Source organism: Monodon monoceros, unplaced genomic scaffold (genome assembly GCF_005190385.1).
Source record: "Monodon monoceros isolate NGI ecotype Baffin Bay Population unplaced genomic scaffold, NGI_Narwhal_1 Super_Scaffold_9, whole genome shotgun sequence".
In the NCBI taxonomy this organism is placed as follows: Eukaryota; Metazoa; Chordata; class Mammalia; order Artiodactyla; family Monodontidae; genus Monodon; species Monodon monoceros.
In genome coordinates, this window is record NW_021703786.1 from 52,639,361 (window position 1) to 52,666,590 (window position 27,230).

Genomic DNA, 27,230 nt, shown 5'->3' on the forward strand with positions numbered 1-27,230 from the left:
TTTTAAAAATATTTATTAAATATGCTACATATACCCCTGGAATTTTTCAAATGCTAGATACACCTGAGGAATTAATTTCCCAGTAAAATTTTCTATCTCTGATAAAAATCCTCATTTTCTAAAACTGTCAATCAGTTCTCCATAAACTTTTTTACATGAATGAATGTAATTTTATCACATCAAGGAAGCACTAGAAGAAAAAAAACATTAAGCAGTCTGAATAACAAATGTCATAATAACAATTAGAATGATTCCAAAGTTATGAATTATCTGGTAATTCTGATAAATCAAACCATTTTACCTATGTCTTATACTATATAAATTATAAACCATTCTCCAACTGAACTTCACTACAGGTTGTGGCAATCTATATTTTAGTTATAAAATATTATGTTTAAATCATGCTATTTATTATATAATCAGGGTTATGTATGTTCCTAAAGTTCAAAAAACTAAATATAATTTTTTTGTGAAAAGCAAATACTTTTTGCTTCCATGTGGCATCATCTATCCTTTGTTTCTGAACTAAGTTATATATATGCTAAGAAAGCAGACATAATAAAGGATAAACATGATATAACCTATTTTAATATGTTTTCAGGTAATACATTTTACCTAATTGAAATGAAATCACTTTGATAACATTTTGAAAAAGCATTTAATTTATACAATGTCGAGTAATATATCTCTTAGCAATACTCACCATTCATTAGACTGTAGTGTAGGGGATTCATTTTGGGCTATGTGATATAAGGCACTCATTGCATTCATATTAAATAAAGGAGGCTTCCTTTCCGCTGTAAAAGAAAGAAAACTTTCCTGTTAAAATATGTGCCTGTTATACAGGGACATACAAGTATTGTTAAAGTTTTTTTGTTTTTGTTTTTTTTTTTGAAATAATTTTAAACTTAGCAAAAAAAATTTCAAGTAGAGTTCAAAGAACTTTTTCAAGTGAGTCAACGTACAGTAAATTGCTGGCATGATGCCCCACCCTTCCTAAATACTTTAGTGTATATTTCCTAAACATATTCTCATACTAAAAAACCATAACACATCCATTAAACCGACCATTAATACTGATACATGACTATCATCTAAATCCTCAAACCCCATTCAAGTTTCAATCAAGTATCCCAATAATGTCCTCTGTAGCAAAAGTGTCCTTTGGTCATTTGCATCCTTCAAGGAAATTATCTATTTTATCTAACTTGTTAAATTTATTAACAAAGTTGTTCATAGTATTTCCTTATAATTCCTTCCTTCCTTCCTTCCTTCCTCCTTCCCTCCCTCCCTCCCTCCCTCCTTTCTTTTCTCTATTTTTTGGCTGCGTTGGGTCTTAGTTGCTCACGGGGCGGGGAAGGGGGGGTGGTCTTCGTTAAAGCGTGAGGGATCTTTCATTGCCGCATAGGCTCTTCGTTGTGGTGTGCAGGCTTCTCTCTAGTTGTGGCATTTGGGCTTTCTCTCTCTAGTTGTGGTGTGCGGGGGCTCTGTAGTTTGTGGCACGCGGGCTCTCTCGTTGACGTGTGCGAGCTCAGTAGTTGTCACGCATGGGTTTTAGTTGCCCCCACGGCATGTGGGATCATTGAACCTGCGTCCCCTGCACTGGAAGGTGGATTCTTTACCACTGGACCACCAGGGAAGTCCCTATAATTCTTTTAATACCTGTAAAATCTGTAGTGATGTCACCTCTTATTCCTGATATTGTGTCTTCTCTCTTCTTTTCCTGATCAATCTGGCTAGTGGTTTACCAATTTTATGAATTTTCTCAAACAACTAGCTTTTGGTTTCACTGATTTTCTCTATTGCTTCTCTGCTTTCTATTTAACTGATTTCTGCTTTGATATTTTATTCTCTTTCTTCTGCTTATTTTGGGTTGAATTTCCTCTTCTTTTTCCAGTCTCTTAAGGTGAGCTGAAGTCATGACCTTGACAATTTTGAAGTATAAAAGACTCTTGAATATCCGTCAATTTGGGTTGGTCCTAATAATTAAATTTGGGCTATACAACTTTGGCAGGAATATCACAGAAGTAAACGTTATATTTTTCTAATTTATTCTATAAGATGATGTATGATTTCAAATGGTTCCATTATTGATGGTGTTCACTTTGATCACTTACGGTGGTTTCTACCAGGCTTCTTCACAGTAGTTTCTCTTTTTGTCTTTAATAAGTATTTTGTGAGAAGGTACTTATATAAATATCCTGTTTTTCATAAAACTTTCATTTTATTCTTTATTATATGGACTTGTAGACTTCTATTTATTTAATAAGTTATAACCTGCTATTATCATTTATTTTGATGTTCAAACTGTCTCACATTTGAGCAGTAAGAACCTTTTTATGATGGCTTCTATTTTTTTTCACATGGCCCCATCACTCCTTGATCCTTCCTTGCTTTCTGGCACACTAAGATGTTCCAGGAGCATCTTGTACTTTCCCTACTCCAAGAAACTATGGCAACGGATGTACTCACTGCTACTGAGGTGTCACTGTTCTTAGATCCTCTCAGTGGATAGAGTTAGGGCATACATGCACATTAAACATCTATATTTGTTTATTGAAAACAACTGAATTCACCATAATATCACAAATCCAATCCAATACCATAGTATTTATTCCAGCTTATCCTCTTCCCATGATATGTAATACCCCTCTCTGACAATGAAAAACCTCACTCTCATTATCTTTAATATATTTTCTTATTTGATAAATTTCCCCTGTATGTAACCAGCTGATTTTTGTGTATGATATAAGATAGTGGTCCATTTTCTTTTCTTTTCGTTTTTTGGCCATGTCATATGGCTTGCAGGATCTTATTTCCCCAACCAGGAAATTGAACTCGTGCCATGGCAGTGAAAGTGCTGAGTCCTAACCACTGGACCACCAGGGAATTCCTGATACTGGTCCATTTTCACTCTTTGCATGTGGTTTTCCAGTTTTCCCAATACCATTTACTGAAGAGACTGTCCTTTCCCCATAGTCTATACTTGACCTGTTGCTGTAAATTAATTAACCATATAGGCATGGGTATATTTCTGGGCTCTCTATCCTGTTCCATTGATCTATGTGTTTGTCTTATGCCAATATCATATTGTTTTGATTACTAAAGTTTTCTAATACAGTTCAAAACAGAAGTATGATGCCTCCAGCTTTCTTCTTCTTTATCAAGATGGCTTTTGCTATTCAGGGTCTTCTGTGGTTCCTACAAAGTTTAGGATTGTTAGTTTTATTTCTGTGAAAAATGCCATTGGAATTTTGATGGAGATGGCACTGAATTTGTAGACTGCTTTGGATAATATGGACATTTTAACAATATTTATTCTTCCAATCCATGAGCACAAAATATCTTCCCATTTATTTGTGTTCTTTTCAATTTCTCTCATCAAAGTCTTATAGTTCTCAGTTTACAGGTCTTTAACCTTCTCAGTTAAATTTATTCCTAGGTATTTTATTCTTTTTGATATGACTGTAAATGGGATTTTTCTCTTTCTTATAGTTTGTTATTAGTGTACAGAAATACAACTGATTTTTGTATACTGATTTTGTACCCTGCAACTTGACTGAACTTGTTTATTAGTTCTAACAGTTTGCTGGTGGAATCTTCAGGGTTTTCTGTATATAATACCATGTCATCTTCAAATAGCGACAGTTTTACTTCTTCCTTTCTGATCTGGATGTCTTTTATTTCTTCTTCTTGCCTATCTGGACTTCCAATACTATGTTAAATAAAAGTGGCAAGAGTGGGCATCCTTTTCTTGTTCCCGATCTCAGAGGAAAATATCTTAGCTTTTCACTGTTGAGTATGATGTTAGCTTTGAGCTTGTCATATATGGTCTTTATTATGTTGAGGTATGTTTCCTCTATACCCACTTTGTTGTGAATTTTTATCATAAATGGATGCTGAATTCCGTCAAAAGCTTTTTCTGCATCTACTGAGATGATCATATGATTTTTATCCTTCATTTTGTTAAAGTGATGTACCACACTGATTGATTTGTGCATTTTGAACCATCCTTACATCCTTGGAATAAATACCACTTTATCATGGGGTATGATCCTTTTACTGTATTGTTGAATACTGTTTGCTACTACTTTGTTGAGGAATTTTGCATCTATGTTCATCAGGGATATTGGCGTGTAATTTTCTTTTCTTATAGTGTCCTTGTCTGGTTTTGGTATCAGAGTAATGCTGACCTTGTAAAATAAGTTTGGTAGTGTTTCCTCCTCTTCTTTTTTTGGAAGAATTTGAGAATGACTGTTATTAATTCTTCTTTAAATGTTTGGTAAAATTCACCAGTGAAGCCATTGGGTCCTGGACTTCTGTTTGTTGGGAGGTTTTTGGTTACTGATTCAATCTCCTTACTAATAATCAGTCTGTTTAGATTTTCTGTTTCTTCATGATTCAGTACTGGTACATTGAATATTTCCAGGAATTTGTCCATTTCTGTTAGGTTGCTCAATTTGCTGATGTATAACTGTTCATAGTAGTTTCTTGTGATTCTTTAGTATTTCTGTGTTATCAGATATAATGTCTCCTTCATCTCTTATTTGAGTTCTCTTTCTTTTATGGAAAGTCTATCTAAAGATTTGTCTATTTTGTTTATCTTTTTAAAAAAAACCCAGCTCTTAAGTTTCACTGTTCTTTTCTATTGTCTTTTTAGTCTCTATTTCACTTATTTCTGCTCTAATCTTTATTTCCTTCCTTCTACTAACTTAGGGCTTAGCTTGTTCTTTTTTTACTAATCCCTTGAGGTGGAAAGTTAGGTTGTTTATTTGAAATTGTTCTTGTTTATTAAAGTAGGCATTTATCACTATGAGCTTCCCTGTTAGAACTGCCTTTTTTTATCATTTAAAAAAATTTTATTGGAGTATAGTTAATTTACAATGTTGTGTTAGTTTGAAGTGTAGAGCAAAGTGAATTTGTTATACATATATGTATATCCACTCCCTCTCTCTCTCGTTTTTTTTTTTTTTTTAGATTCTTTTCCTATAGGCCATTGCAGAGTATTGAGTAGAGTTCCTTATGCTATACAGCAGGTTCTCATTAGTTATCTAGAACTGCTTTTGCTGCATCCCATGTTTCATTGTGTTTTTTTTTTGAAATCCCATTTATTACTTTGATTTTCCATTGTCCCTTAGTGGTTTTTTTGGGGGCTGCATCGGGTCTTAGTTACAGCATGTGGGATCTTCGTTGCAGCGCACGGGCTCCTCTCTAGTTGCAGTGGCGTGCGGGCTTCTCTCTAGTTGTGGTGTGCGAGTTTTCTCTCTCTAGTTGTGGTGCGTGGGCTCCAGAGTGTGTGGGCTCTGTAGATTGCAGCACACGGGCTCTTTCGTTGAGGCACGTGAGCTCAGTAGTTGTGGTGTGCGGGCTTAGTTGCCCCGAGGCATGTGGGATCTCAGTTCCCTGACCAGGGATCAAACCGGCGTCCCCTGCAACTGGAAGGAGGGTTCTTCACCACTGGACCACGAAGGAAGTCCCTGCTTAATCCCATATGTTTTAGTATGTTGTACTTCTATTTTCATTTGTCTTGAGATATTTTTTGATTTCTTCTTTGACCCACTGAGTGCTCAGTACCATCTTGTTTACTCTCCATATATCAGTTTTCTCCTTATAATTGATTTCAAGTTTCATACGACTGTGGTTGGAAAGGAAGTTTGATGCAATTTTAATAATTAAAAAAAAAAAAACTTAAAAAAAAAATTTTTTTTGGCTGCGTTGGGTCTTCATTGCTGCATGTGGGCTTTTCTCTCTAGTTGCAGTCAGCGGGGGCTACTCTTCATTGTGGTGTGAGGGCTTCTCACTGCGGTGGCTTCTCTTGTTGCAGAGCACAGGCTCTAGGCGTGCGGGCTTCAGCAGTTGTGGCACGTGGGCTCAGTAGTTGTGGCTCACGGGCTCTAGAGCACAGGCTCAGTAGTTGCAGTGCATGGGCTTAGTTGCTCCACAGCACGTGGGATCTTCCTGCCCAGGGATCTTACCCACGTCCCCTGCATTGGAAAGTGGATTCTTTACCACTGGACCACCAGGGAAGTCCCAGGTATTTTCATCTGTCTTGAGATATTTTTCGATTTCTTCTTTGACCCATTGAGTGTTCAGTACTGTTTTGTTTAATCTCCATATATCTGTGAATGTTCCAGTTTTCTTCTTATAACTGATTTCAAGTTTCATACGACTGTGGTTGGGAAAGAAGTTTGATGTGATTTTAATCTTCTTAAATTTATTAAGACTTGTTTTGTGGCCTAACATAAGATCTATCCTGGAGAACATTCTGTATGCGCTTAAGAAATACGTGTATTCTGTTGCTTTGACATGAAATGTTCTGTGTGTGTCTGTTAAGTCCATTTGGTCTAATGTGTCATTTAAGGTCAATGTTGCATATTGACTTTTTGTCTGTGATCTAGTCACTGACGAACATGGGGTATTAAAGTCCCCTACTATTATTGTATTGCTGTCGATTTCTCCCTTTAGGTCTGTTTATGTTGTTTTATATATTTAGGTGATCTTATGTTGGGTGCATAAATATTTACAAAAGGTATATTCTCTTGCTGAACTGACTTCTTTAATCATTATGTAATGCCTTTCTTTGTCTTTTATTACAGTCTTTTTTTTAAGTCTATTTTGTCTGACAAAACTATAGCTACCCTAGCTTTCTTTTGGTTTCCATTTATATGGAATATCTTTTTCCATTCCTTACTTTCAGTCTCTATGTGTCCTTATATCTGAAGTGACTCTCTTGTAGGCAACATACAGATGGGTTTTGTTTTTTTATCCATTTAGTCATTCCATTTCTTTTGATTGGAGAATTTAGTTCACTTACAATTAAAGTAATTATTGATAAATATATGTACTCATTGCCATTTTGTTTATCGGTTTCTGGCTGTTTCATAATTCCTTTGTTCCTTTCTTCTCCTCTCACTCTCTTCCTTTGTGAATTGATGACTATCTTTAGTGTTACGTTTGGATTCCTTTCTCTATATCTTTTGTGTATCTACTAGAGGTTTTGCTTTGTGATTGATATGAACCTTACAAAATATATAAAACAACATATTTATAATAGTCTATTTTAAGTTGATAACAACTTAAGTTTAAAAAAAGCTCTACGCAGGGCTTCCCTGGTAGCGCAGTGGTTGAGAGTCCGCCTGCCGATGCAGGGGACGCGGGTTCGTGCCCCACTCCGGGAAGATCCCACATACCGCGGAGCGGCTGGGCCCGTGAGCCATGGCCGCTGAGCCTGCGAGTCCGGAGCCTGTGCTCCGCGACGGGAGAGGCCACAACAGTGAGAGGCCCACGTACCACAAAAAAAAAAAAAAAAAAAAAAAAGCTCTACATTTTTACTCCCCACCACCATGTTTTATCTTTCGTTTGTTGGTTTTGATTTATGGGTTTTTTTGTAGAAATTAGAACTTTATTATATTATAAACATTTCCAGAATATAAACTGATTTTGTATCAAGACTTTTTGAAACATTTAAAACTATATGTAACTTAAGCTTATTATATAATGTATGTCATTTTCCACTTTCCAATCTAGAAAATATACTGCAAGTTAGATCTAATGAAGGAAAAAAATCTCAATGTAAACTGCTTCACAGAGAAAACTAATGAATATAAAAACACCCACCCCAAACTAACACCCAATCAAGAAATAGATTCTATAAAGCCTATTAATCCTCCAATTTAAAATAAATGACCTCCCAAGGGAAAAATACTTCCACCATCATAGCAACTTGATGAATAAAAGCAGAGCCACCCTCATCAAGGGAAATTACATTATGTATAAGAAAAATGTAGTAATGATTTTAGGAGCAGAAAAGTAATTTCCATTTTGGAGAGCAAGCACACTAAATGTTTTCTGTTCACTTAGCCTTTGTACCTGTTCACATGAAAAGAGCGATATGAACATAGACATCATAAAACCAAGCTCCTTAACTATTTCTTCAGTTTAACCTCAGGAGAACCAATGCAAGAGCTTCAAAATCCAAGGGCAGACTGGTCCCAAAGCATCTCCTCTTCTGTCCTTTCTTTCCCTTGTTCCTTTTTCTCTTTTCTACACTTATGTTCCTCTTTCTTAGAGGCTACACCTCAGCTTTTTTTCTCCTTTCGGTTCTTAAGCTTTTCTGTACTGACTCTGACTGTTTCCACCTCTGTTTCTTTGGATGCTCTTGTGTTTGTCTAAATCTATTTCCTCATAAGCTTTCTTCCTCTTATGCTTGGGCCACTCCTCCTCTGGTTTTTCCTAGCCTTCCTCTGGGTATCTTTCTCTCTTCTGATGTATCTGTTTATAACTAGCTTGATGGGCACTGGCACTGTTTTCTGAGGAGAGGTGCCTGTAAACTCCAGATCCTACACTGTATGAGCCACAGTTTTACTCTTGTTGACTAAAGTTCAGGGATACTGGTTTTCCTGAGAAACAGTCCCTGGTGAATTGACAGTAGTTCAGGGAGTCCAGTCTCAGCCTGCTGTCATGAGCTGATAGTCACTGAGGTAACCGCTTCTCCACTGCTTGTGAAATATTGCACGGTCTTCGGTAGGTCTGGACGGGTTCATAAGGGAGTCTTTGATCAAACATTCTACACCTGGGTCTAGAATTAACCTCTTATTTGTATCCACAGGTTTCCAAATAATCCTCTCTCACCTTTCTGAAACAAGTCTTTGGCTCTAAGCCTCTGGCTTTCTGCACTTTGATATAATCTTCAAGTTCATCTTGAAAAGAGTCAGATGTCTTCCTTGAATACTTCATTAGGTTGACAAAGGATTCTGCTTATCAGGTTGAGAACTTGGTGGAGAAATTTGATCATATTCACCCATTAATTGCTTCAGTTTTTTAGCACGAACTTTCCCCAAATAGTGAGACTGTGCAACAACTGAGGAGCTAAAAACCATGATGTAGAGATTAAAAAATCTATTTTTGTCCAATACTTCACTCCCATTCACCTCATAATGTGAAATCCATTGTGATTCAAATTATGGCACTATTCCTTATAAGGCTTTTATAAAAGGTATCTGTAAAAAGTTCATTCTTTGCTCATTCAATGTGGTATCTTCTCTGAGGCAGGGGTGGCCATCTACAACTACCGTCTCCCTCCCCGCCAATGCCAGCTGGTGGATAGGCCAAGGTGGAGGAGGCGGAGAGGCAGGGACAACCGCTGCCTCTGCCGCCACCGAGCAAGCGTGGTGGGAGCAGGAGGTGGAGATCGGACTTCCTGAGAGGAAGTCGCCACCACCACCAGTGGCTGAATGGACATCACCACCACAAGGCCGCCATAGCTGCAAGGTGCGCCACTGATTTATGTTTTTGATGTCACAGTTTACATCTTTCTATCCTGTGTACACATTAACAAATTACTGTAGTTATATTTATTTTGATTTATTTTCCTTTTACTCCTTTTAAAGTTCTGAAATTTTACATCCTCAATATACACTTTTATAATCAGAAAAAAGTGGTAAATTTATTTTTATAAACACAATTGTACAATCATTACTGAAAACAACAAACCAGGGATCTTTTCCATCAGATTAACTGTAATCAAACATATAAACTGACCTATGAAAAATCCTGCACTTTAAGATTTCTTGGTCATAAGACATAACCAACCTATGAGAAAATAGTTTGCTTTAATTCACTATCTTTAACTATTTTAAAGTAAAAGCATGTAACAGATTTAGTTCCCAAGACTACAAATCTAATTTGCATGCCTATAGCCCTGTACTGTCTAACAGGGTACCCCCTAGCCACATGTGACTATTTATATGTAAACTTATTGAAATGAAATACAATTTTAAGGGACTTCCCTGGTGGTCCAGTGGTTAAGACTCTGAGCTCCCAATGCAGGGGGCCCAGGTTTGATCCCTGGTCAGGGAACTAGTTCCCACATGCCAGAACTAAAAGATCCTGCATGCCACAACTAAAGATACCACATGCCACAACTAAAGATTCCGCATGCCGCAACGAAGATCCCACACGTGGAAACAAGGAGCCTGCATGCCACGACTAAGACCTGGCACAACCAACTAAATAAATAAATATTTAAAAAAAAAAGAAAAATACAATTTTAAGTTCAGTTCCTCAGTTACATTAGCCACATTTCAAGTGCTCAAAAGGCATGGAGACACAGAACATTTCTACCGATGCAGACAGTTTTATTTGCTTGTGCTCCTCTAGACCTTTCCCTTGGAACCCAAAGCAGGCTTAAAATATAGTTCCTGAACTTAGAACAACTTCATAATTCAAAACATTTGTAAGTAAAATTTTTTAAAGTGATTATGAAAGACTATTTATAAAAGTTGAAGATGCCAAATGTATGCCTAAAACTCTAAGAATTTCTTTAAGACATCTCACTCATTTGAAATTATCCAAAGGCAGTCACATCTTCTGAAGTTGCTTTATTATATAAGCATAAAAACTCTCACTGTGAAGTAATTCTATCTTGTAAACTACAATAAAAAGCTAGAAAAGTCTGGAAAAAAGAAACCATTTCACAGAAACTGCAGAGTTTAGAGAGGTTTCTTTCCGAGCAGTACAATTAGCCAATGAATACTTTCTAATCAGATAAATATTAAAATATATCAATGATATCTAACAGGACCATTAATGCAATTTCGCTATCACCAAGGGGCACATATATGCATCAGCCAGCATAAGAGTGTAAAAATAATCCATGGGCAGAATATATTAACCAGCTTTTTTACATTTATACCCAGGTTTCTTAAGAAAGTAATTAGGATCTACCAGTAGGAAGAAGAATCAAGAGAAAAAGAATTTAAGACACTTAAGGATACTTTCAAATGGAAGAAACATTTTGCAAACCTCAAACTGAGATGAAGAGATCAGAGGAGAATGGCATTATGGTAATCGCCAAATCTCTATTTACTGCTGTTATCAAACTTTAAAATAAATATGATTTGTCAAAATTACACATGGATTTTTTTTTTTTTTTTTGCAGTACACAGGCCTCTCACTGTTGTGGCCTCTCCTGTTGCAGAGCACAGGCTCCAGAGGTGCAGGCTCAGCGGCCATGGCTCACGGGCCTAGCCGCTCTGCGGCATGTGGGATCTTCCCAGACCAGGGCACAAACCCGTGTCCCCTGCATCGGCAGGCGGACTCTCAACCACTGTGCCACCAGGGAAGCCCTACACATGGATTTTTACTTTAATGTGTTTTCAATTCTTGGTCACTCCTAGAATGGTTCAATTAAATATTCTTGTTTTTAAATAAAGTTTAATGGAATGCTCTTATAAGAAGGAAAAAAGAAAAGGATATTGGGCTTGTGGGGGGAAGCCTGGGGAATCAAGAGCAAGAGGATGGCCATCATCTTCAGTTACAGTGACAGTTCAATTACCCACCTGGCTCACTTACATTGGGAATGTTAGTGAAGTTATGGTGGTCCGCTGCTTTAAGCACAGTTCAATTTATGGGCAACAGAATGTGCGCATAAAATTAAACTACTACAATATGTATGCAGCCTGACAGCTAATTCTTAAATCTAACTCAAAGTAATAAGTATCCTAGGTAAAGGTAAGTAACTCATAAATGCTTCAGAGACTATCTATAGATGGTAAATCTAGTAATCACATATATATTCCAAGTGTTTAACAAATACTCATTAATAATAAGACATAGATACCTCAAACTTAATTAATACTATAGTGGAAATCATTTTAGACCTAATTTAACAGAGCAAATACAATATACCTAAGCTAATATATATAAAAATTACCAGATAACCAAAATGAAAACTATGTAGTAAACATATTGCTCCCCTTAGCAACCAACATAAAAAATAAAAAGCTGTAATTTGGTATAGAAATTGAGGTAAAACTTTGATCAAAATTTACTACATAGTAATAAAGAACATGCTTACCTAGTTCAATACACGTTATACCAAGAGACCATACATCTACTTTTCCATCATACTGTCCTTCATCCATGGCTAAAATTACTTCTGGGGCCATCCTAAAAAATAAAATGTCATTTAAATTAAAGTTAAAAAAATGTATACTTTTCTTTTAAAATGTAATGACTATCTACATGGAGAACACCTGGTGTGAATTCCAGGCAATATATCTGGGCATTAAGAATTTTTATAATATGAAATAAATGTATTACAGGTTGTGAGGTAAATATTTACCTTTGCATATACAGTGTGAGACTCATTCTCACCATGTGTCATGATCTTATAACAGCATCCTAAAGGAAGGATGCCCTAGAGGAGGGCTGTATTCTGCATCCGTTCAAGTCTACAAATTCTAATACTGTATAGCCTTTAGGCCAGTGATTCTCAAACATTTTGGTCTCAGGATTCCATCTAATTTTTGCTTGAAAGACGGAATTTTACCATTGGCATTGAATACCATCAGTTGTTTCCCTTGAAATGACAAACTGACTCCATTTATTTCAGGAAGTACCTATCACAATATCCAATGCCGAATAAGCATAGCTTGTCAGCCTTTCTTTCAAATTAGAATAGTGTCCCATGATAAAAGTGGCTAGGGCAGCTCACAACTAAAACAATCACAAAATTATCAACTTTATAACCAACCAACGATGGTGTCTTGGTGATAAAATGAAACACAGGACTTCCCTGGCAGTCCAGTGGTTAAGACTCCACACTTCCATTCATTGCAGCGGGGGTGGCAGGTTCGATCCCTGGTCGGGGAGATCCCACATGCCACTCGGCGCAGCCAAAAAAACACAAAAACCAAAACAAAAAACCCCCAAAAAAGCCTACAAAAAACGAAACACTAATTCATGTCTTCAACTAGAGTCTGTGGTTCTTGATGATACTTTACCTTATACTTCATATGTATTTGGTATTAAGCACAGATAGGTACTTAGAACAGTTGCTGACGGCTTCAATAAGATTATTACCAGGTATCCCTGTGTGTGTGTTTGTGTGTGCGTGCACATGTGCATTTGTGTAAAGACATATAAATATGAACCTAGTTCCTGTGTTCCAAGTACACTATATACAAATTAACCAATATGTTTACTTTATTGTAAACTTTCAATTGTCAATGTGTTCTTTAAGATGCTGAAGGAAGTTTGAGAAATTATCAAGAAAAGTTAAACAAGTAATTTGTTTTTTTATTGCAGAACTTTTGAGGGCCTTTTTAATATCTAATATTCATCATTAATATCTAAAGAGGGGAAGCACTGAGAAATATTATACACTCACAGAACCCTTTTTTATGGGGGGGACTCTATCTAAACTAGGGTTTTACATAGAAATTTTTGGTCATCTAGAGCAGTGGTTTTCAAATTTTTTATTCATTTATTTACCTTCAATGAATTTATAAAAACTGTGTATCCCTTGCACACTTTTGAGTTGATATGTAAATTTTATAAATTTAATAGTTGTAAAGGATATAATGCACAGTGTATGTATGTATATTGTGTACGTGCTTTAAAGATATTAAAAACTTGGAGTTGCAGAATTAGTTCATTCAATTTATTAAAAACACTGCCCTATAATCTAGTTAGCAAAATCAGTCTTCATGGTCATATCAATCAGTCAAATCAGAATCACCTTCTGCCAGAAAAAAGTCTGAATTCAATGCAAATAACATGTTTATGTGTCCCCACGACAACCATGTCAGTTATGAATTCTGCACTAGAAAAAAAGGAGAGAAGGAAGATAATTGGGGAGAAAGAAAAAGCAAAGGGTAAAAGGAATGGAAGGCAGATGACTGGAAAGGTACAATGACTTGCCAAGAGTTTTGTCCTGACTCTTCAATATATCTGACAGATGCTACATCTTCTCAAATTGTTCCTCTGGTGTAGTTACTTTGAGGCTTTTACACCACAGAGCAATGCATCACTGTAATATTCAGGGTGGGTTAGAAGCCTTTCTTTTATGAGGCAAGAGAAGGGAGATTTGAAAGGCAGGTGAGAAAGATGACGTAGTGGGCCTAAGACACAGCTCTCAGCATACATAGAAAAAGAGGATACATTTGAAAGTTGAAGATCTGGAAAATTATTCCCTTCAAACTTGCTGACATTAATAATGAATTATTCATGGATAAAATTAGATGATGTCTAGAATGTTTCAAAATAACTGAGGGGAGAGGAACAAAGGGAGAGGTGGGTGCATAGGGCAGGACTGGCCATGGGGATAAAGTTGCTGGGCTGAATGAATGATTCGTAGGGTTCATTATACTTTTGTCTAGTGTTATATTTGAAATTCTCCATAATAAAAAATAAAAACAAAAAACCCCAGAGAACTCCAAGTCCACTACCAGTCTTTAGGTACTCCTAGTCTGAAGATCAATGATATATAGTAAATATAAATCTAAAGAAAACACACACATTTCCACTTAGCATTTCTATCTTTTCCCCACTTGAATTTTTATTGAATGTTTCCACTCCCACACCCAATACATGATGCAGATAATCATAGGAAGGAAACTGTAGGGGGGACAAATTTTAAAAATGGGGGATGTAAGGGGAGCACCCCAAATCTATATTTGAAACTAACTGTAATGCTTAAAGTTAAAATGTCCAAAATAACATAATATTTTCAGGAAAAAGACATCTTAAAGACGCACAACCACACACAATATCAATTATGAAGATCAAATCCAGATAAGATTATTCTTACCAATATGGCGTTCCCACAAAAGAATTGGCAGGAGATGCCATGGAAGCAGATCCAAAGTCAGCAAGTTTCACCTGGCCTGGCTCTGTCAGAAGGATATTTCCTGCTTTGATATCTCTGGGTTTAAGGAACACAGAAAATTATTTCTCTTTCCTTCACTGGATTGTGTAAAAAAAATGATAAAAATCAAATAAAAATTTGTAAAACAGAGAAGGAGAAATCAAAATAATTAAGTCCTAGGATAATCTCTCAATTGGGATGAGAATTAAGATCCAAATTAGAATACAAAAAATACAGAATTCATATATAGTAACAATTTTGTAAAAGAGAAGGCAAAATAGCAGTAAAAACAAGACAGAAAATCAGGTAATTAAAGTGTATAGTCTTCATCTGAGGTCCTGTTTATTGGTACAAATAATGGTTTTAAAAATTAAATTTAAATAGCAGACCACTCCTTCATAATTTTAAGATTTCTGAGTAACCTACTTAATGTAAAAAAAAAAAAAAAAAAAAGAATTTCATGCCCCCAATTTTTAAAAAAGGATTATTCATATCATTTCCACCCTTAGGATATGAAAACAAACATATGGATAATGTAATATCCATGATCCCAGAAAATTATGGATATTTATAAAATGGGACTGTATGTCCAACGGGCACCATAACATACACTTAACCTTTCAAAAACAGAAAAACTAAGCTTCCGAGCACTTGTCAATTCTTACTATTGTAATGGACATAATACTAAATTAATCTATTTTCCTTCCATTTGTTTTTTAAAAATGAAGAGATACTTTAGGGAATTCCCTGGCAGCGCTTTTACTGCCTTGGGCCTGGGTTCAATCCCTGGTAAGGAAACTAAGATCCCATAAGCTGTACGGTGCGAAGACCTTAGGTTATAATTCTAAATCTTCTATTCACTTACTTACTAGTATGTAAATTTCTCTTGGACCTTACAATCCTAATCTTAAAAAAAAAAAAAAATCACATTAACTCACAATTGACTCTACTATATAGTTTAACATGTATTGCTTGATTCACATATATAATCCAAAAATGTTAATTTCCTTCTAAAACAGGTAAAACCAATACCAATGCTAAAAATGCATTATGGAATGGCTTAATTTTACTATTCATTATCAAGGATCATCAAGGATCAATACTCAAAGCATAAAAAGTATTAAGTATCTTTTATTTATCCCTATCATGGAATAAATCTGGCATTATCAGTTACCAGGAAGACAAGATCTAGGTTTAGTTCTAGTCTAAATCCACCTGGCTTTGTAAACTTTGGGAAATTAGTCACAAATTGGGGCATCAGTTGCTTCACTGGTAAAATGAAAAAAGTAAGACTATATAATCCCTAATGTCTTTTCCATTCCCCAAATTAAATGATTCTACAATTAATTTCAATTAAATGTGCACAAATCTATAAAGTGCACATACAGGCATACCTAAGAGATACTACAGGTTTGATTCCAGACTACCCTAACAAACAGAATACACAATAAAGCAAGTCATATGAATCTGTTGGTTTCTCAGTGCATATAAAAGTTATGTTTACACTATACTGTAGGCTACTAAGTGTGCAGTAGTATTATCTCTAAAAAAACAATGTATATACCTTAATTTTAAAATATTTTACTGCTAATAAATGGCAAAACAATCATAATGGTAACATCAAAGATCAATGATCACAGATCACCATAACAAATAAAATGATGAAAAAGTTTGAAATACTGTGAGAATTACTAAAATGTGACAGAAACACAAAGTGAGCAAATGCTGTTGGAAAAATGGCACCTAGAGTCCTGCTTGACACAGGTTGCCACAAACCTTAAATTTGTAAAAAATGAGGTATCTGTGAAGTGCAATAAAGCAAAGCATAACAGAATGAGGTATGCCTGAACTTCGGAAAATCCAGCAACATGTGTAGACAAAGATAAAAATTATCCTAAACAAAGAGATCAAGTGTACCAGTATGTACTTTTAAACATGGACAATCTAAAAAACCTCAGTTTATAAGAAATGGTTTTATTTGGCTATAACCAACAAAACTTTCAGGGTTAATAAGTGAATAATGTAACAAGCCATTTGCTTGTTAATATATAATAATTTTCAAAGTGCTTACCTATGGATCATGGTATGAGAATGTAAGTAGGCTAATCCCTGGAGAGCACCATGTGTAATTGCTGCTATTTCCACTTCTTGTAATGGCTTTTTGTGAACTTAAAATAAGAAAGTTATTTGAAAGTATTTATTATAAAGAACATTTTTGTTTAAAAATACATACCTAATATATAGGGCAATTTTTAAAAACTAACATTTAGCAAGATGGGATTTCCTTCCAAAGATAATAAAATAATGCTATTGAACTTTTCAACTAGTATACAGTTGTGCCTAGCTGTTAAAGTATATAGTCCACAGCCAATTTTCCTCTAAGCTAACAACATTAAGCAATTATTTGGTGATTACAAAAACAAAAGTAATAAAAGTTCTCCCTTTATTCTAATATCTTCATTCTGAACAGAAGGAACAGATGGAGCTGAATGACAAAGATTCCAAAAAAACTTAAGTCAAAATGAGAGAAAAATCCCTTTTTTTATGCTATTACATTACATTTAATGAGGACAGTGCATACTATGCAGAGAATATAGAAAGGTTAAGATTTTTATTCTTTCTGGAAAATTTGTACATTACTTAAGAAACCTCTTATTGAATTCTCATTTTATTTTGCTAATACTATTTTTTCTTAATGATTAAAGGGAACCTACCTTCTAGTAAATCTGAAGCAGATCCTAAACAATATTCCATTACAAGCTACATGGGAAGAAAAATTATATAAGTATTAAAATAGATTATTAAAAAGATTCTACTTGAGATAAAATAAATTCACCAAGGAGATCAAGAAGACAGTTTGAAGTAAAACAAACCCTAGTCACCATTTACCTTAAAAAATGAGTATTTACGTATCTAGTAATATATTAAGTGCATATGTAAAGTTAAGCTAATGATACATTAATCTTTTACAATACCAACATATAATCATTTGTATAAGATGTGTATTTCATATATAACTACTACTAAAACTATAAAGGAATATACATATTCTGTTACTATTAATCTATAGTACTGAAGCAATACTTTAGTAATCGCTAGGAAGCAAAAAACTTTCCTTTGGAACTATATATACAAAGCTTAGGTTACAGTTAAAGCAAACACAGAGCACCTTCTATGTGCCAGATATTTTATATATATTAAAGCTAATTAAGGGACTTCCCTGGTGGCGCAGTGGTTGGGACTCCACGCTCCCAATGCAGGGGGCCCGGGTTCGATCTCTGGTCAGGGAACTAGATCCCACATGCATGCAGCAGCTAAGAGTTCGCATGCCACAACTAAGGAGGCTGCCAGCCACAACTGAGGAGCCCGTGAGCCACAACTAAGGAGCCCACCTGCCGAAACTAAGACCCAGTGCAACCAAATAAATATTAAAAAAAAAACTAATTAAATCCTCACAACCACCTTATGAGGTAGGCCCTATTACTATCCTTATTTTACAAATGGAGAAACATGAGAGACAGAGAGGTAATCTCCCCAATGTCACTGCTTTTTCTTTAACCACAGCCTTGTATTTAGGAATACTGCCATCACCACCAAAATTAAACTGGATAAAAATGCACCAAACATTACAAATCTAGGTTCAGGATACTAAAATGATAATTAGCTGTGACTTCTTAATTATTCAAAATAAGGGATCATTCCCATTTAAAGAAAATTTAGCCTCTCTCTTAAAAGATACAGTTATGCCCACAATGCTACAGTATTACTACCGTGTCACCTCAGCAGTAACAATGGGGCAAAATTAATCACCACTTCTTGTAACAAAGTGTCTCAATTCTCTAGCATTAGTATTATTCAGCCAAGGAATCATAATCAGTTCAAATTTCACCAGGACTCAGCAGGACTTCACCAAGATCTTTGTGGTTAAATAGATTACAATATGTTTATGTCAAAGATAGGCTACATTTCATCCTCAAGTAACAGGATTGCTTTCACAATGTTTGATAAACCATTTGAAGAATGATACTACTAAAAAATGTCAGAGAACATTTTACCATGTACCATGTAATATATTATTAAAAAGATTCTACTTGAGATAAAATAAATTCACCAAGGAGATCAAGAAGAGTGTTTGAAGTAAAACAAACCCTAGTCACCATTTACCTTAAAAAATGAGTACAAGAAATGTACATAAAGGTCAGCTAAATCTCTGCAGTAAACTCACAAAACATACATTCCCTCTCCTGCCTAGGAGTTCTAGGAAAAGCTGCGCTCCCTCTCAGAATGAACTAACATTTCAAGGTGTTTCTGCATGGCCTTACACAACCATTTTGAGACATTCTTGAAATAATTAACTCTAAACAGAAACCAACTAAAATTACAGCAAGCGGGAAGCATATACCTACCCATGCTGTGTGCTCACGTAAATAGCAGCCTTTGTATTCTATACTGTTGGGATGTTTTATTCTTTGTAGAAACTTGACTTCCTTAATAATATCCTGCCATTTCTATGGGGAGGAAAAAAACGAATAAAGGAAAAAATTATGAACAGCTGCTTTTCCTGAGAAAGTTATATAAGAAAAAAGTTATCAGATTAAGAAGGGTTATTGAGAACATTAAACTTCATTTGTAATATGTAAATATCAAAATAATAAATTAAAAAGTTATGTTCATATAGTTTATAACTCAATTACATAATTTATAAAATTATTTCATTCAAGGTAGGACAAATTTTAGTTTGGTAAAACTTATCATCAATGAGTCTTATTAAAATTTTATAACCACACACCATGCTGATGAAAACTATATACCATATTTAGTGATTTTTCTTCAAAAGTTCATCTTCCCTTCTTATTTGCAGCTTTTTGATGTATAATTTACATACCATAAAGTTCATCTATTGTGTTTTTGGGTTATGTGTTCTACCAAATGTTAAGGTTTTGTTTGCTTTTTAAATTCAAACGAAGATTTAAACCCGTAAGTGCACACTTCCTAAAATAAAATGCTAGAGAACAATTAGTTATTACATGGGAAAGTTCACAGAAAAAAAAAAAAACAGTATGAAAACATTTCCCTACATATTTTACTAAGAGCATTCCTCAATGACACCTACCAGGAAATACAGATAAACCTTCAGCCATAAGCTACTCCATGACAACCTTAGACACTTAGGCCATGTCCTAAACATAGTTACTCTTAAGAAGCAACCAGAGAACTCTAAAAATACTGTTTACTGGGTCTACACCCAGAGACTCTAGAGGCTTAGCAGCTGTGGGGTGAGAATGAGGAATCTATTTTTTGTTCTTGTTTTCGTTTTTTCAACCTTTACCACTGACTTGGGCCAGATTTCTAAAAGCAGGGAAACTGGCATAATAGGAAACTTTAAAAAATGTTTTGTACTAGAATGTAAGATCATATATCACCGATGTTATTTCACAAGCCCTCAACAAAATACAGCAAAATATGTTCACAGTGTTTTATATAAAACGTGTAAGATATAAGATGCTAAACTGAGAAAATGTTTCATGGCCTTTAAATTTCAAGTCTGAATGATATTTGAAACTTTCAAAACAAAACAAAACCCTGCAATTTTCAATTGAAAAAAATTTCATGAAAGACATTTAATATCAGATGTGAAAAGATGATGCCCTAAATGAAACTTTTTGTTCTAGGTGTGACTAATCAAACAGACTCCAACACAGTACAAGTTTGCCTATGAAAGCTTAGTTCAGAAGTTGTGCTACAGAACAGAATATAAATGAGAGTAATCCTGTAAGAAACTGAGTTTTTTAGGTATCAAAATGATGGAACAGTGATATAATCATAATAGTGTTATCATATTCATAGTATGATCATTACAAAAACAAGATTTATCATAAAATAAAGAGATTCCAAAAAAGTAGAAAAACAAACTCTTTAAAAACTAAAGACTGATCCAGCAATTTCAACTCTGGGCATATACCTAAAGTACTGAGAGACTAAGGACTCAAAAAAATATTTGTGTAACCCATATTTACAGCAGCATTATTCACAATAACCAAGAGGCAGTAGGAACCTAAGCATCCATTGACAGATGAATGGATGGATAAATAAAATGTAGTGTTTTACACACACACACACACACACACACACACACGAATATTAGCCTTAAAAAGGATAGAAATTTTGACACATACCACAACATGGACGAACTCTGAGGACATTATGTAAAGTGAAATAAGCCAGTCACAAAAGGACAAATACTGCATGATTTCACTTACATCAGATACTTAAAGTAGTCAACTTCATAGAGACAGAAAATAGAAGAGTGATATCCAGGGGGTGAGGGGAGGAGGGAGTGGGGAGTTATTGTTTAATGGGTAAAGAACTGCAGTGTTTCAAGATGAAAAGAGTTCTGGAGATGAATGGTGGTGATGGATGCAAAACAATGTGAATGTCCTTAAAGCCACTGAAGTACATACTAGAAAATGGTTATGATGGTAAATTTGTTATGTGTATTTTACCACAATTAAAAATAATTACATTGAAAAATTAAAGACTGACAGATCCTAGGTTTTAAAAGTAGACTATATTTCATAAAATAAATTTATGCAATTAAACAAAATAAATATACTAAAAAGCACTACTCACAATATTAGTGAACTAAAGTATACTCAGTGTAGTATCAATAATTGTATTTTTTTTATTTTTCAGACTAGATATATATTGTCTGCTCATTAAAGTTTGCTTAAATCAGCCCTTCATGTCTGAATCATTAAAAAAATTACATCCAATATAATTTACTGTTAAATGCATCTTATTCTAGTTTACTCTTTTAGAAACTGATAAGCCTTCTATGATAAAGATAAAGTAATATATTATACCACAGTTAAAAAATTAAAAGCAGGGGGACAGGTAGGCTTTTGGAATGCCAGTAATATGCTGTTTATGGCTCTAGGTACAAGTTAAAAAGGTACACTCAGTTTGTGAAAGAAAATACACTGAGATATATTCTTAATATTCATATACTTTTAGGTATGGCTACACTTTTTTGAAAGAATTCCCAGCTACCCTCAATTAAAAACAGTATGTCGGGCTTCCCTGGTGGCGCAGTGGTTGGGAGTCCGCCTGCCGGTGCAGGGGACATGGGTTTGTGCCCCAGTCCGGGAGGATCCCACATGCCGCGGAGCGGCTGGGTCTGTGGGCCATGGCCACTGGGCCTGCGCGTCCGGAGCCTGTGCCCCGCAGCGGGAGAGGCCGCAGCAGTGAGAGACCCACGTACCGCAAAAAAACAAAACAAAACAAAAAACAAAAAAAACCAAAACGGTATGTCTTTTTCTAACATGTCAAGAAGAATATAAATATTTCACCTACCTCAGTGGACTGCTTTCCACTATAAGACATTTTCTTGATAGCCACCACTTCATTGGTGCGCACATCTCGTGCCTAAAAAAACAAAGAAAGAACTACTGTAAAAATTAACAGATTAAATCTGGGCAATAATTTCTTTGAGAATAAAAGCATTTATGAGCTACCATGTCAAAAGGAACATTGAAACTGCCTTTAAAGAACATTAAAAACAAAAAAACCCAATAACCATATAGTGAAACGTATCAAATCATCCAGGAACTGGTACTTTGGAAAGAAATATAAAGCAGGGTTTATCTTTGAGAGATCTAGTTAAGAGGAAAAAACAGAAATTTGAATAGTACTATAACAGAGAGACAAAACAAGACTAGTATATATACAAGCCTATGCTAATCAATTTTGAAATCTCAATGAAACGGACAATTTTCTGGAAGGAATAAATTACTAAAACTGATCTAAAGAAGAAAATGTAAGAAAAACAAACAATGGTGGCAGACTGAAAAGAACACCAATGAATTGTCTTTAAAATACTCTTGAGTGGAGATTTCCCTGGCAGTCCAGTGGTCAGGACCCCGGCTTTCACTGCCGAGGGCACGGGTTCGATCCCTGGTCAGGGAACTAAGATTCCGCAAGCAGCAAAAAAGCAAAACAAAACATAGGGACTTCCCCAGTGGTCCAGTGGCTCCGAGCTCCCAGTGCAGGGGGCCTGGGTTCGATCCTTGGTTAGGGAACTAGATCCCATGTGCTGCAACTAAGAGTTCGCATGCCGCAACTAAAGATCTTGCATGCCACAACTAAAGATCCCACATGCTGCAACGAAGATCCCACACACAGCAACAAAGATCTCACTTGCCACACGAAGACCCAACTCAGACCAATAAACAAATATTAAATAAACAAACAAACAAATATAAAATACTCTTCAGTGGTGGGCTTCCCTGGTGGCGCAGCGGCAGGTTTGTGTCCCGGTCCGGAAAGATCCCACATGCCGCGAGGCAGCTAGGCCCGTGAGCCATGGCCTCTGAGCCTGCGCATCCAGAGCCTGTGCTCCGCAACGGGAGAGGCCACAACAGTGAGAGGCCCGCGTACCAAAAAAACAAAACAAAACAACAACAACAAAAAAACTACTCTTCAGTGGAAAATAGTTTTACCAGGTGAACTTTTCAGGATGTAAGGGGGGAAAAAAAGGAAAGCTAGCCCATTAATTTTAAGAAGGCAGTATAACCCAATAACTAAAACCTCACAAACAGCACAAAATAGAAAGTTAGGTATCAATTTCACTTGTAAATATAGACAAGAAAACTCTAAATAAAATTTTTAAAATATTATACAGCATTAAAATAATTTTTCATTTGGATAAAATACACTAATATATACAGTTTTTCATTTGGATAAACTTACAGAAATGCAAAAGATTCTAATACTAGAAAAAATTTTTCATAATTTACCACAATTTGTAAAAGTTAAAGGGGGAACAAACAAACAAATAACACACACACACACACATATATTTATAAATGCTCAATAAATCCCGAAAATGCAGAAGTGCCCAACTCTAAATGTATTCAATTGCAAAGAAGGCCAAACTCTTAGGAAACAAATTAGAAAGGTAATTCTTTAACATGATAAATCACCTCTATTGTAAACTACTGCTAATCAGGCTTAAGAATGCTAAAATGCTATCACAATTATTACTTAACATTGTTGAGGTAATTCTGAAAAAAGGTAATAAAAATGTAACAGAAACACGACAGTTAACTAGAAAAGCCAAACTTCCATGTGTTAAAAAAATGATTATATATTAAGAAGGCACATGAGACTAGCTGCAAAATATTTTAAATGGGTTCACTAAAAGTATCAAAACCACCTCAAATCATCTGTTGGAAGAACTCATCTTCAATTCAGATTTTTAATGAGTTCCCAAAGATAAAATGTTCTAAATTAGATTATGGTGATGGCTGCAAAACAGATATTTACTGACAATCGTTGAAATGTAGGCATTAAATTGGTGAACTTATGGTATGTAATTTATACTTTAAAACTTGTTAAAAAAGACAGCACATATGTAAATTTTATCTCAACAGAGTGGCTTGGGGAAAAAAAAAAAAAAAAAAGACACTCAGTTAAGTGCGCCCTGGGAAACTTAATCACATTCCAATTTCAATTACCGGTGTACTGGTTAGGAAACTGGCACCACTTATTGTAATGGGTGAAGCGGATCTATCCACAGACATCCTGCTTGAATATAAATTTATTTTTCCAAAATGTTCTCTGCTTATCTATCTACGAACCTCTTTATTTTAATCATGTCTAAAGAGCTATATTGCGCTCTTTTATAAGAGCTGAGATATAATTTACATGCCATACAATTCACCCATTTTAATGTGTACAATTCAGTGGCATTTAGAACATTCACAGATATATGCAACCATCATTACAATTTTAGAACTTTCATCACCTCAAAAAGAAACTCCAAATTGTTCATTTAGAAATGGTCAAATGGTAAATTTTATGTGTATTTTACAATAAAATTCTTTTCTTCATTAAAAAAAAAAAACCCATTCGGCCCTAAGCACCAACTAATCTACTTTTCCATGTCTCTAGAGATATGACCATTCTGGACATTTCATATAAATGGAACTATGTAATATGTGGTCTTTTGTGACTGGCTTTTTTCAAGATTCATGACTAATGATATTATCTTTTCATGTGCTCCTTAGCCATTTGTACATCTTTCTTTGAGAAATGTCAATTCAGATGCTTTGCCCATTTTTAAATTGGGTTGTCTTTTGATTGAGTTATAAGAGTTCTTTACATATTCTAGGCACAAGTCCCTTATTAGATATATGATTTACAAAATTTTTTCTCCTATTCTGTAGGTTGTCTTTTCAGTACTTTGAAGCACAGAAATTTTTATTTTTGATTAAGGTCTATTTATTTTTTTCTTTTATTGCTCATGCTTTTGGTGTCACATCTGAGTATGCTCTGCCAAAACTAAAGACATGCAGATTTACCCCTATGTTTTCTTCTAAGAGTTTTATAGTTTTAACTGTGACATTGAGGTTTTGATCCATTTTTAGTTAATTTTTCTATAGTTTCTATAGTATGAGGTAAGGACCTAATTCCACTGTTTTGCATTAAACAGCTACACTTTTAATTAGCCTAAGACAAAGCTTAATTTAAAAGTGGGTATACTAAATGCAATGAAGTATACTGGATTAGATTCTAGAACAGAGAAGAGACAGCGGAAAAACTGGTAAAATTTAGTACACAGAATATAGTATGTAGTTTAGTTACTAGTATCCTATCAATGTTGATTTCTTAGTTTTGATAAATGTACCATGATTACATAACATATTAACATTAGGGGAACTAGATGAAGATTATAGGGGAAAACACTACTAACTGTGAAATCTGCAAATCTAATATTATTTTAAAATACTAAATTAAACTAAAACTTGACTATTAAAATCCAAATGTACTAGTAATGATGATTAAAATTAAATGACCAAGTTAAAAGGAGATACTTTTGCTTATTCATGTTTTTAAAAAGCAAAAAGTAAAAATATTTAATGTTCACAAACATGTTTTTCCCTCCCTTCAGGATCACATATTGTGCTTACTTAGTCTTCTCTAATCTAGAACAATTCCATAGCCCCTCTTTATCTTTCATGATACTGACGTTTTTGAAGAATACACAGTGGTATTTTAGAGAATGTAACTAAATTTGTACTTGTCTGAAATTTCTTCAAGATTAGATTCTGATTATACACCTCTGGCAAGAATACTATAAGAGTGATATTGTGTCCTTCCCAGGGTATCATATCTGGAGGTATACAATGTGTCCACTCCTCATTGGTGTTACCAATTTTCATCACCCACTAAAGGTGCTGTCTGTGTTTTTCCAATGTGTATAGTTAAAGTTACTGTTTCCTACCTTGTATCTAACAATCTGTGGAGAGATACTTTAAAACCACGTAAACATCCTGCTCATCAAAATTTTCCCTTAGATTTAGCAAACATTAAAGATAATAGCCCAAAACAATCTTCACTATGACGATTACAAAATGCTCATTTCCTCCCCCCACCTCTACCATTCCCTTCACATTTATCAGTCAGGCATTCTATTATAAGGAAAACACCCCCCTTTTCATCCATCCATCCATCATCTATCATGGAAATTATGAAGTCCTATTTTATTAAATGGGTTATAATCCATTACTATCTTTATACTGATGTTCAAATTGTTCCAGATTTGGCCAGTGGGAGCCCCTCTAAGCTGGCTCCAATGTCTTTTTGACAGGCCCCATTTTTTTTTTCTTTTTTTAAAGTACTTTTAAACTTTCTGGCACAAGGTCTTCTAAGGATTATCATTTATGTTCCCTGCCCACTGCAACAAAATGAGACATTCCTCCAATAAGTTCTTGTTCCTTTGAGTTAGGAATTAAATTTGAGATCTGAGTGCTAAGTGTGCTCATTACTACTGGGTGTCATTACAAATAGAATCTTGCAGCAGACAGAGCTAGGAGATGCACACACACATATATGAGATATAATTATTTCATATTAACACTGTTAATTCCTATCCAATCAAACCCACAGGGTTCTTCCTTACCTTCTCCACTTCCATATTTCTTTCCATATTTTCACAGTTAGGATCCTGATCCCAAACAACATCAACATTATTCATTACTCAATCCTCCTTTTTTTTTTTTTTTTTTTGGTCACACCACGTGGCTTGCAGGACCTTAGTTCCCCGACCAGGGATTGAGCCCCGGCCACAGCAGTGAAAACGCCCAGTCCTAACCACTGGACCACCAAGGAATTCCCACTTAATCCTTTAACATATAGTTTCAGATCTGTCTCACCCATACAAATATGAAACAAGTCTATTAAGAAGGGTTCAAGTTTGCCTACAGTTTCCCTCTCCCAACCAGACTGAGAGTATACAGTTAAAATACTACGTACAAAAGTTACTCCTATTAGTTCTATTTTTCCCTTCAATGTGGTTATGTCTGAAATACAGTTGGGTTCATTGTTCCTGTTTGCCTTTGATGTCAGTGACAACCTTCCCCCCATACATATTAATTTTAATTTTTAAGTATATAAAGTATTTATTATCCAAAGAGGTATATTCAAACAAGAATCATTCCATCCTCTATCTCTTCATATCCATTCCTACAACTATCACCATTTTATATGTTGAACTGTTGGTTGTATAATTTATCTAATT

General features: G+C 35.0%; 1 protein-coding gene and 1 pseudogene across 2 annotated transcripts in view; both read right to left on the minus strand.

Moving 5' to 3' along the window:
* Positions 1-27,230, minus strand: part of TAOK1 (TAO kinase 1) — a 145,945-nt gene that overhangs the window by 44,756 nt on the left and 73,959 nt on the right. For both annotated transcript variants that reach the window (XM_029210721.1, XM_029210720.1), the window contains 7 exons: positions 22,004-22,075; positions 19,057-19,158; positions 17,365-17,410; positions 16,722-16,818; positions 14,594-14,707; positions 11,858-11,949; positions 704-797 (listed from right to left, as the gene is read on the minus strand). In XM_029210721.1, coding sequence (XP_029066554.1) covers positions 704-797; positions 11,858-11,949; positions 14,594-14,707; positions 16,722-16,818; positions 17,365-17,410; positions 19,057-19,158; positions 22,004-22,075 — 617 coding nt within the window. The remainder of the gene's footprint in view (positions 1-703; positions 798-11,857; positions 11,950-14,593; positions 14,708-16,721; positions 16,819-17,364; positions 17,411-19,056; positions 19,159-22,003; positions 22,076-27,230) is intronic.
* Positions 7,573-8,919, minus strand: LOC114888554 (annotated as a pseudogene).